The sequence below is a fragment of the Abramis brama genome (assembly GCF_963993115.1).
Source record: "Abramis brama genome assembly, chromosome: 6".
Classification (NCBI taxonomy): domain Eukaryota; kingdom Metazoa; phylum Chordata; class Actinopteri; order Cypriniformes; family Leuciscidae; genus Abramis; species Abramis brama.
In genome coordinates, this window is record NC_139968.1 from 25,328,697 (window position 1) to 25,340,429 (window position 11,733).

Sequence of the window (11,733 nt, forward strand, 5' to 3'; positions counted from 1 at the left end):
CTGTTTAATGTAATATTGTGTAATATTATGTAAAACATTTACCTGCATAATTGTTAGTGTTGTTTGCCATTGATTTTTAGAAGATAACAACATTTAAATCGAGTTACAGGGACATGAATAAATCTTTTGAATTTCTTGCATCGAAGTTGCTCACTCTCTGGACATCACAGGTTTGTGTAGCTACCTGTGTACATCCTCCACCAAAGATTCCAGGAACAACCAAAGTCATGTCCACTCCACTTTCCAAGAGCCTGGAAAGTTTTGGTCTGGCCTAAACATTCTTTGACGCAACTTGATGAGGTACAGGGCCCAACGCAGAAGAAAGCCAAGATAAATGCAGCGGAAAATGCTTGCACTCTTTACAGTTTCCCAGTGCATCTGAGGCTCGCATCACCACAGAATGCACATCACTAATCAGAAATTTGGGAAGACCATAATGACACTTCGGCAGCAAAAATGACACGATTGTCCCAAATGAGCTTCAATTTGGATTAAACTGATATCTAATACTGACCTTCTGTTAGCACTGTGTATTTCAGTAGTTTCTTGTCTCTGTTTTCTCTCCTATAAATTTATTTTTCCTGAGCACCAAATGGAGTAACTTGTGCTTTTACTGCAGGATGTTATAAATGAGAATTTACCCTCATTTCCATCAGCTTTGGCAACTGGTTGGTTTGATGTTACTTGTTTTGGTAGTTTTGCTTCTTTCCTGTGACATATTATATAGATATTTATCACATTTTCTTTTGGAAATTGTGTAAATATCTAGAGTGTGCTTTAAGTATGATCTAAAAATGTATTTATTGTCATATTAACAAGGTAATTAGCTCTCCATCTGTAGTTAAAAATGCTTCTAAAAGCAATATTAATATTTTTAAAACCATATTAATATTGTCTTGATGTTACATTTTTTAGACTGACTTTTACGATTGTATCATTTCCATCCAGTTACAAAGAAAGATGAAAGAATCTCTTAAATTTTACATTTACAAGGTCCTGCACCGAAGGCACTGTAAGTTACTCTCTCTGGACATCACAGGTTCGTGTAGCATGGACGTTAAAGAAAACCGCAACCTGGACAACCTCTCCTCCAAGGAAGCGCTGGGGGAGGGGCCTCACGTAGCCAATGGGAGCGCTCGGGGATTGAGCAGGAAACGCCCACTGGAGGAGGGCAATAAAGGCCACGGACACTCCAAATTCCGCCCCAAGAAGCGCAGGAAACCGCAAGGGCCGGTCTTGCCGAAAAATGCTCTCATGCAACTGAATGAAATCAAACCGGGACTGCAGTATAAACTTCTGTCGCAGACGGGGCCGGTACATGCACCCGTGTTCGTTATGACCGTCGAGGTTAACGGACAATTGTTTGAGGGCTCCGGCCCAACAAAGAAGAAAGCCAAACTGAATGCAGCCGAAAAAGCGCTGCGCTCTTTTGTTCAGTTCCCCAATGCATCCGAAGCTCATCTCGCGATGGGTCGCACGCTGACCGTTAACACAGACTTCACCTCAGATCAAGCTGATTTCCCAGACATGCTTTTTAACGGTTTTGAGACGCCCGCACAGCCTGATGAACCCTTCTACCTGAGTCTCGGCAGCAATGGGTCTCTCTGTTCTCTAAACAAATACCCTCTATATGTGACTCTGAAGAACAACAACAGGTTACATCCTCCTCTCCCAGTACCCCCTGCACTCACAACGCCCCCTACAGGCAGTGGCAAGAATGCTGTGATGATCCTAAATGAGCTTCGGCCGGGACTGAAGTATGAGTTCGTGGCTGAGAGTGGTGAAAGCCATGCCAAGAACTTCATAATGGCAGTTACTGTGGATACGCAGATGTTCCAAGGTTCCGGCCGGAATAAAAAACTGGCGAAATCGAGGGCAGCCCAAGCGGCATTGTCAGGTCTCTTTAACATGCAACTGGACCAGACGCCATCTCGACAGCCAATCCCCAGAGAGGGACTTCAGCTACACCTGCCTCAGGTGAGAACTGTGTACCCCGTTTTTTTTATTAGGGGTTGTCATTTACAGTACTTTCTCCTTTGACATGACCAACACACAGCAACTAAATACACTCTTCTGAAATAACTTTTTCATTTAATGTCTATGATTTTTTAAATGGTTACAATGTCAAAATGACCTGTCAAAACTACCTCATATAATGGGCTAAGACTACGATGCACATAACTGACTACGCCATAAATGAATTCAGTTAATTTCTATAAGACCACATACATTGGACCCCTCTGCATTTTATCATGCTTGATATTGAAAAAGCAATTTTAATGCGATTAAATGCTATGCTTCGATAGCTTTGCTTAACCATCATTTGTCCTTTATAAAGCTTCTGCCAGTCTTCATTTAACAATTTTAATTAAATCAGAATCTACACACGAACGTTTCAGTTGGATTTCAGATGAAGTCAAGCATTAAACCTTTAATCGGTGCGCCAGTGTACACAGCATTATTTACACATTAGCTAATCCTGTTCATAATCCCTCCCATTCCCCCTTGATAACAACCGAAGAGAATAAACAGAATCTTAATTAAAATCAGATACAGGAGCACTTCTCAAACAAGAAAACGCATCACTCTCACCTTTATGTCTAAAGAGATCTTTCAGTAAAAGTCTTGTCAGTCAAGCAATTCATTTCTTTTGAGATTGAGCATTAAAGACGAGTTTTGTCAGCCATTTTCAAATGTAACGTGCTCTGTTTAAAAGTAACAACTTCATGTATTGTTTTGAATTTGGAATTTACACAAATACGTTGTACACTGTGATAAGAGATGTTTGTACAGTTACGGTTGTGGGTTCCACAGGTCCTCGCAGACGCTGTCTCTCGTTTGGTTGTGGAAAAGTTCAGCGAGCTGACAGACAACTTCACGTCTCCACATGCACGGCGGAAAGTCCTTTCAGGTGTTGTCATGACAACCGGTAAGCACAATGCACACTTCTGATAGGAACGTTTATCTAGAAAGATGTTCTCTTCGGCTAATTCCCGTCGACCATTTTATCAGGTACGGATGTGAAGGATGCTCAGGTGATTTGTGTCACCACGGGAACCAAGTGTATAAACGGAGAGTACATGAGTGATCGAGGACTAGCTCTTAACGACTGCCATGCTGAGATCATCGCACGCCGTTCCCTCCTCAGATACCTGTACAGTCAGCTGGAATACTTCCTCAGGTGACGCGCACACACACATCCATCTCTTACGTCTTAAAATGCAATAATGTATTTTTATTTAATTATGTATAAATTTGCAATATATATATATATATATATATATTAAAAAAGCATGCAAATATATAAATTTGCATGCTGTTATGTAACGGCTGTGAGTTTGTTAATTTAATGTGGTTAAAATTATAGTATGTAATAAATGCATAAATTATATATAAATATTTAAATTATAAAAATGTATTTAAAAAAAATGAAATAGTATAATTTATGGGTGCTTGCAAAACTGTCTAATAATGATTTATTTTGGAATCATTAAGAATTAACATCATTCACACTAGCCTGTGGATATGCAAAATTATTTTATGTGTGTTTAATCAATTAGACATGACCTTTTATTCACTGTGAAATAATAAATGACAGATTTGATGAGATGGGTGTCAGGCCAAGGACCTATTTTCAATTATAGACATTTCAAATCCCTTTTAATGGCCTCTGTTGGCATAATAGATCACACAAGTGTGTGTGTGTGTTTTCTCTGTAGCGACAGCACTGAAGAACATGAGAAATCCATATTCAGATGGTGCAGTGAACATGGCTACCGGCTAAAAAACGATATTCAGTTCCATCTGTATATCAGCACGTCGCCCTGTGGAGACGCCCGGATTTTCTCCCCTCATGAGGCTGCTGCCGAAGGTATGCAATTTTTTATGACAGATGGATGGATTCGCACATTTTGTTGTTGCATTAAAATAAGGACGGGCTTTTAAAAAGTAGTAAACTAAACTCTATTCTTTTTCTTTGTAGACCAGGGTGATCGGCATCCAAACCGCAAGGCCCGTGGCCAACTGCGAACCAAGATTGAGTCTGGAGAAGGTACGATACCCGTTCGTACAAGTAACACCATTCAGACGTGGGATGGGGTCTTGCAAGGAGAGCGACTGCTAACTATGTCTTGTAGCGACAAGATTGCAAGGTATGGTGCCATCAATAGAGAAATTATGTAGAACTGCGAACCATTTACATTGTTTTCATACAAAATATGTGTTCTCAATTGCCTCTCTCAAATTAATTTACTCTTAAGTCAGCATAAAACGGAAGTGGTGATTTTTCTTCCTTATTGTGACCTATATCCGAATGAAACGGCTTCTCGAACTAGAAAAACATGTAGGACGGGGCTTGAGTTTGTCCATGGGGAATTGACTGGATGGTTGTGGATGATGATGTGCACAGATAAATAATTTATAATAAATACTGCAATATTCCATAAAAAAGACGAGTGGAAAAGTTGACATGAAACCAACATTTGCAACCTATTTTAATTCCATATGGTGACATATTGCAAGAAAAAAAAATAGAATGGGATTTGTTTTTATCCATCAGGAAATTGAATTGTGTGTTTGAAGGGGTGGGATTGAAAAATAAATGTATATTTAAGTAAAAAAATGTTTTATGTGAAATAATGTGCATTGATTAATTTAAAGATCTCTCTCTATATATATAGCAAATATTATAATTATGCAAATGAAAAGTTTGTCTTTGCAATAGTTATGAACGTCAGTGGGGGTTTATTTTATTTTGCAAATGTATTTGAATTTGTCCTTTTCATGTTTTAAGCTAAAACCGTTTCTTTTTTATTTCTATTTTTGAAGTATGCACAGTTTAGACATCTTTTTCTATGTAAAACACGACTGAAGCTTCAGTTGATTATTCGTATTGCGAGAAAAATAAGCTGCTGATATCAGGTGGCCCACTTTTGTGTCGACACCTATCCTTGATCCACTCAATGTAGAACTCTTCCTATGACAGTCTCACTTTTTTCCTGTTGCGTCCATCTCGTTAGCATTCTGTCGCATGCATCCAGCGGCACTCAGAAAGCAGCTGATTGGCTGTCTTCTTGGCTCTGAAACCCCAATCACTTCAGCTCTCTCCAGAGCGAGGGGCTCCCTGGAGCAGGGGCATTTGGACCTTGATTAGGACTCTGATTATGGCCTCCAAAAAACAGCCGTCCTGCTGAGGGAAGCCTGCTGCCGCGAACACATCCGCATGCCTCATGTTGGATGCCAAGAATCCCACTCCAGTTAAACGCGGTCGTTATCATCCAGCTGTGAGCTTAGGCTTTTCGAGAGCTCGGATTTCATGCGTCACCTTTGGAAAAAACTCGTTTTAAAGGCCTTGAAGAAATTACAGTGATTGAGATTATAGACCCAGGTGTTATTTTTCCGATCATTTCAATGGTTGCCGTAAATGCGTCTCTGTGCTAGTGCTTTTTCTTGAAATCAGGATGTTGTTTCTTTCCTTTGTGGCTTGTTCTGCAACATAAGTATCATGCTGTATGTCCACAGGGGGTGGCTCATTTTGAACCGCTTACATACGAAGACTTTAACTTTCTTTCCATCATCAATGAACAAGGTGCACCAGGTGCACACCCGTATTTTCAATAACATTTCTGGGTTTTCTTTCTGCCTTTGTAGATGGAACGTGCTCGGAGTGCAGGGATCTCTTCTGAGTTACTTTTCAGAACCCATCTATTTTTCCAGTTTAATTTTGGGAAGTCTGTACCATGCCGACCATCTTTCCAGAGCCATGTACCAGCGCATCGCAGACATGGAAGATCTGCCCCAGCCGTTCACCCTTAACAGACCCCTTCTTAGTGGTAAATCATCTCGAATTAATAAATGGTTGATTTGATCAGTTTTTCAGCTCTTTGCCCAACCACATTTGTTTTTTCTCTCATCTGCAGGTATTAGTAACGCAGAAGCAAGGCAACCTGGGAAAGCTCCCAACTTCAGCGTCAACTGGACGGTCGGAGATCAGGGGTTGGAGATCATTAACGCCACCACGGGGAAAGATGACCTTGGAAGACAGTCTCACCTCTGCAAACATGTCCTCTACAGTCGCTGGGTCTGTCTGCATGCCAAGGTAAAGCATAATGGATAAATGAAAACAACCAAGGATTGATTTTTAAATAATATGGTAACTTGGTATATTAAAATGGCAATATCCATTTACCTCTCTCAGCTCAGTGAGAGACTGCGGATCCGAGGATCTCGTCCGGGCTCCTACCACGAGGCAAAACAAGCGGCAGTGGAGTATCACGCAGCTAAACAAACTCTCTTCAAAGCTTTCAACAAAGCGGGACTGGGAGCGTGGGTTGAAAAGCCCATCGAACAAGACCAGTTTTCCCTCACCTCTTAAGATAAACCTAGAGAAAGGGATTGTCTGCAAAATATCTTTTGTACATTTACATGGAATGCAAGGTTTTAATCTAACCTCCACAGTTGTAACTCTTTTGCTTCTGTTATTATTGCAAGTCGCTCATTTTCTTTTATCTATAATAACATTTCATGTTTATGTTCACTCCAAAAAATGGCTGGCTTAAAAAGAACCCAACTGGAAACTTGGCGCTGGGTAAGAGGTGGACAATATGTTGTGCTAAACAAACCCACACAATTAACCAGCATGACAGTCGTCTACATTAATCCGGATACATTTGAAAACGACGTTTTCATTTCAAAGCGTTCCCTGTCCACACTTTGTTTCAAGCGTTTTCCAAAAGTTGCTCATCCACATTGAAACGTGAAACAAAATGATACAGAGAGAGCAGACATAATAAAGTTCTCACGCTATTCTTCTGGCACGATCATTTTATTAGCAAAATATCCCACCACTCAGTGTTGCGTCCAGGTTGCACTCAAAATCGCATGGTCTAAAACACAATTGTTATCATGTTTTGCCGCAGGACAGCAATTGTGAGTAAATTTTCAGTCATCTTTCTAGGAATGCAATATGAAGACTGTACAAAGGAACATTTCTCTTTAGCAACACTACTGTATGAAAGAATATTGCAGGCACAACAATGCCGGTATAACCATAGATATCTACAGTATGGGTACAATATGCATCACATGACTAAAAATGAAGTCTTGAAGTCTTCAAATTTATCCACTTGGGAGTGCGTTTTCAAAAAGCTCAGTCTTTGTTGACAAAAACGCTGTCTCAATGTGGACGGAAGGCCAAAACGGAGATAAAAAGATGCATTATCAAACAAAAATGTATTAGTGTGGTCAAGACCGCTTAATTTTACCTCTGTAATGATTTTAAATTGTTAACTGCCTTTTTGAGCATAGATCTAAACATAAATGGTTGTAATTCATGAATGCTTTTGAATACAGACCTAAGGTTGGCCTCTTTATAAAAAGACTCTACAGGTGCTAGAAAATCAAAGCCAAGTTGTGTTCCAAATTTGAAGTTAATACCACAAAAATGTAGGTTTTCAAGAACCGTTTCCATTGCAACACATTTTCACATGATGAATTTGGAATGTTAAAGCTTTCGAATGATACCTAATTTATGACGATTTCTAAAATATGTGATGCCAAGTTAAAAGTGCAATCCCGTGACAGTTAACAGGCGAAACTCTTAGAATTTACATGATATGTGTTAGGTTTCCTACTCTGCTGCTTTGAAATAAGTTGGCTGCTTCAGAGTATAATGTGAGACTACAGAAGTTTTTCTAGGGGCTTTCACACCGGTTCTGGGATCTTATTACCAGGGTGGTTCCCTGAGAACGAAATGTTCCCCTGGCGGGTGCTGGTGTTTCGCGTACGTTCGGCCAATCAGTGTGTACTTGCGTCACTGGTAGTTCCTATTGTGCTGGGTTAGACCCTACTCTGAAGTAGGAGCTAATTTAGTTCCCCATAAAGACGTACCTAGAACTAAAATCCTTCACAGTTCCTGTGGTGCGAACACGCCAAAAAGCTGGTACTTCCGCCAATAGTTCTAGGAACTATAAAAAGGTTCATCCTGTGCTAAAGCCCCTTCTGTCTCACAAACCTTGAAGGATGTTCCCCACAGAAACCAATAAATATTATGGTTGTCATAACCCAGCTGCTTGGTTGCACAAAAATACACAACATTGTGAACATTGCGCAATACAATATGTATTCACCAATGTCAGATAAATAAGAACAACATCTTCTGATATCTATAGTTTGGTGGTACTGCCACCTTTTTAAACACCCTGATATTCAGTACATACATAACTCAGAATACAAATTAATAATTTTATTCTCTACAGTATCTTTTCCACATTTATTGAACTTAGGTGCTTTATGAAATAAGTCAAACTGTGATTAAAGTGCTATTAATTACCAAGCTAGAGATTTGTTTTGCAACTACCCGCATCCCTTTTGATTGATAGAACATAAATTGGCTGTTTAAACAATCAGGCGATGTTTAATAACTCAGATAATTATATATCGGCCAATATCTGATTAACCAGTCCATGCGTAGCTAAAAATAATCTAACACAATTACCCAACAGGCTCAACTCAGCATTTAGGTCAAATCCAATAACCCAGCGTCTTTTAGAGATATTGACCATTTTTATGTTATTTTATTTGAAAATGTATTTTTCTATGTGTATGTTTTTGTCTAAAACTATGTTTCCGCTTAACTGTAAATTTAACAATTTCGTTTTCTGTTTAAATGGATTATTTTGTCACCCAAAGCTATTTTATTGACTAAATGATATCAATCACTGTATCATCAGAAATTTGATTTGAAAAAAAAGTGGTAGAGTGATTTGATTATCAGAAGTTTTTCAATGATTGTAATTATGTAAATACTAAATTACAGTGTTACAGATTCCAGAAAACTGCTTTGGATTTCATATTGGTTACTTTGGTCTTTCCCCAAATGGCCCTTCTGTGTGGATCTGTGTTCTTGTTTGCATGTGTTCATGAAGTACACAAGACCGTTTATGATTCAGAAAAGTGTTTTGAAGCCTTTTGCAAAGCGCTGGTGTGAACTTCACAGTGGGTTTCTACCCAACAGTCTATGCTTCATTGCATCACCAAAGTGTGGACTTCTCAGAAGACTGAGAGCAACATTTGGGAGCGGCCCTTTATTGTTTTTGTTGGATTTTGTTAGTCTCTGCTCAGCAGGAGATCTAGAATTATCATAAACTCTAGAACTTAACTTAGTTATGTCAATACAAGAACTTGTCCTGGAAAATTCCCATGATGCCACAGTGTTCTGCAATTCAGGTTGCTCTATGTTGTCTGAACTAGAGTCCCGCATGGATTCGGTTTGAACTGGTTCTGCCGGGCCGGAATCAGAAGTTGCTTTAAGTGCTGCATCCAAGCCAAGACTCAAACGCTGCATGAGTTTTCACATGAGAAGAAAAGAATAAAAGTACGAAAAGCTGTACTGTACGAAAATAAAACCGTCACCATCTTTGTGGTTTACTTTGGTTCGTCAATCTTTTCTCTCATGTTTCCCAAATAACACCAAACATAATGAACATTGAGAAAGGTTTTTTCCTTAATCCTGAAAGTTGTGTTTAATTTCTAATAAATAGCATTGTGTGCAATTGTACCGACTTTTGAAAGCTTGAAAGTTTTTAAATACCCAAACAATTTAATTAGGGATTAAAAAGCATTATCAGTGTTCTGCGTTCTTAAGAACAAAAGAGTTTCAAGTGGATTCGTTTCTTGAATTCTAATTCCACTAAATTATGACCTTTTGTGTACCCGCAATAGCGACAGGCAAAATGAAGCGATTAGCGGTGTGGTAATCGCAGTGACTAGAGTGAAATTGTGTTTATCTGAGCTCGCAGGCTTGTTGTGCCGGATTGGGCTTTGAACAATGGCACTTTCGTCTAAAGTGCTTTTATCCGTGACTCCTTTAAAATTCAAATTCTGGAGTGTTTTCTCTCTTTTTACATTAACGTTTATCAGCCTTGAGTCCTAAAAGCATGTTTGTATCCTGTTACAAGTGTCTTTTACAGACTTACAACAAATTTTAACCAATGATTTTCCAACATTGTACAATGTTTGTGAAACATTGTTTACACTTTTATATATATATGGAGATGCAATAACAGCAATTTATGAACTATTTACAGCAGTAGGACTTAAATGGAAATAGTAATATACTAAAACGTAAATAACCATAAAATCTTAGGATCATAAAATAAAAGGAAAGAGGAAATACTTATTAATAAATTATTAATGAGTGATATTAATATATTAATTTATTTCAGTGTTTGATTTTAAGGGCATATTTATTTTTGAATAATACGCTTTGTCTGTGTCCAGTTTATGTGTTTATCAAAACATGTTTTGCAGTTTCTGTTGAATGTCTGTTTAACCTATAGAATTTATAGCTGTATAATATTATTAGTATTGGTATATTTATTGGTGTCTTTTTGATTTGATTGTGTCACTGATTAATCCAGCCAGAATTTTGTAGGCTTCTGTCATATTATCTAATTTTGACTAAATCCAGAAAATAATTTTAAGCACCAAATCATTTTCGCTTTTTTTTTTTTTTACAGTGTGCGCAAGTAATTTAATAGTTTTGCATTTGCTTAACAAGGAAGTATGAACAATATTTTCCCATATGCTATGTGCATCCAAAACAAACTAAAGTTCAGACAAGAGAGGTATTCTCAAGCCATTATTTTTTCCTCTGCCCTTTGTATGAAAGTAGAGAATGGTTTCTGATAATCCATACAAACCTGTGGCTTCCCTCTCACAGCTGTCCCTCTTCTACCCATGGTGCATCGGGAACATGTGGGTTTGGGCCATATCAGCTCTCCACACCTGTGCAAGGTGAGAAAGTGGGAGATAATCCCGGCACGGATTTGCCTCATCTCTGCGCTTCACAGAAACCTGAACAAACAAAATAAAGTAACCTTATCGGCCATCAAAACTTTAAAAACTTTCACCATCTGTCGGCACCATCTTTAGCTTCAGAGAACTTCCAGTGCGAGAAGAAGAAAGCTGCCCTCCGTTTGTGTGAACTGTGTGGATGTATTTACGGTTTAGGGAAGAAACAAGAGATCTGCGGATGATTTTCAGAGTTCGATCAGACTCGAGGTGAGGCAGGATTAGCGTTAGACGCCTTTCATGGCTTCCAGCTTCAACCTTTATCTCCAAATTGCCTTTCAGGAGGTGAAGTGTGTAAAAAGAGAAAAGCTGTGCTCTTTCTGCCCTTGTCGTTGGAGTCATAGTTGTGCGTTTCACTCCACTTAAACAGTTTTTGTTGAGCGTAATTTCAAGGCATTGTATGCGAGCACAACATGTCGGTTGTTTTGGTTGCTTCAAATTGCCAAAGTGAGATAAGATGATTTGAAATGTGAAAAAAAAAATGTCAGGGGCTTTTTGATGAAAGCGTTTTACCTCAAAGAAAACTGACTCAAGTACTTATGACCGAAATCTCAGACAAAGCACGCAAAGTTCAATATGTTGGTTCAATTTGTATTTCGCAGAACTAAACTGATCCATAAACAGTTCAATTTATAACAACTTTAATGTATAAGTCGATAACAATCATTAAGTTTCAGCTGGCCTTAGTCAAGTTCTAGAGTAAATCAATGGTGAATGAGTCGGCCTACACTGTTTTGATAACATTGATTTGCCAGTGTCTTTAATCCAGAAACCTCTGCACCTCGATTCATTTGTCACAGCTCGTTTATTCCTTCGATTTGCCGCCATTAAACTACTTAATGGACCTTCCAGGCCTTTTAATGTCAACAAACCGGAGAACAA

The 11,733-nt window shown here is 38.7% G+C and overlaps 1 protein-coding gene across 2 annotated transcripts in view; it reads left to right on the forward strand.

The window, feature by feature from the left end:
- Positions 1 to 9,561, forward strand: part of adarb1a (adenosine deaminase RNA specific B1a) — a 35,630-nt gene extending 26,069 nt beyond the window's left edge. For both annotated transcript variants that reach the window (XM_084117537.1, XM_084117536.1), the window contains 8 exons: positions 1,040 to 1,977; positions 2,815 to 2,929; positions 3,013 to 3,181; positions 3,720 to 3,871; positions 3,983 to 4,151; positions 5,650 to 5,831; positions 5,919 to 6,097; positions 6,197 to 9,561. In XM_084117537.1, coding sequence (XP_083973663.1) covers positions 1,040 to 1,977; positions 2,815 to 2,929; positions 3,013 to 3,181; positions 3,720 to 3,871; positions 3,983 to 4,151; positions 5,650 to 5,831; positions 5,919 to 6,097; positions 6,197 to 6,373 — 2,081 coding nt within the window. In that variant the 3' untranslated portion in view covers positions 6,374 to 9,561. The remainder of the gene's footprint in view (positions 1 to 1,039; positions 1,978 to 2,814; positions 2,930 to 3,012; positions 3,182 to 3,719; positions 3,872 to 3,982; positions 4,152 to 5,649; positions 5,832 to 5,918; positions 6,098 to 6,196) is intronic.
- The last annotated feature ends 2,172 nt before the right edge of the window (positions 9,562 to 11,733 follow it).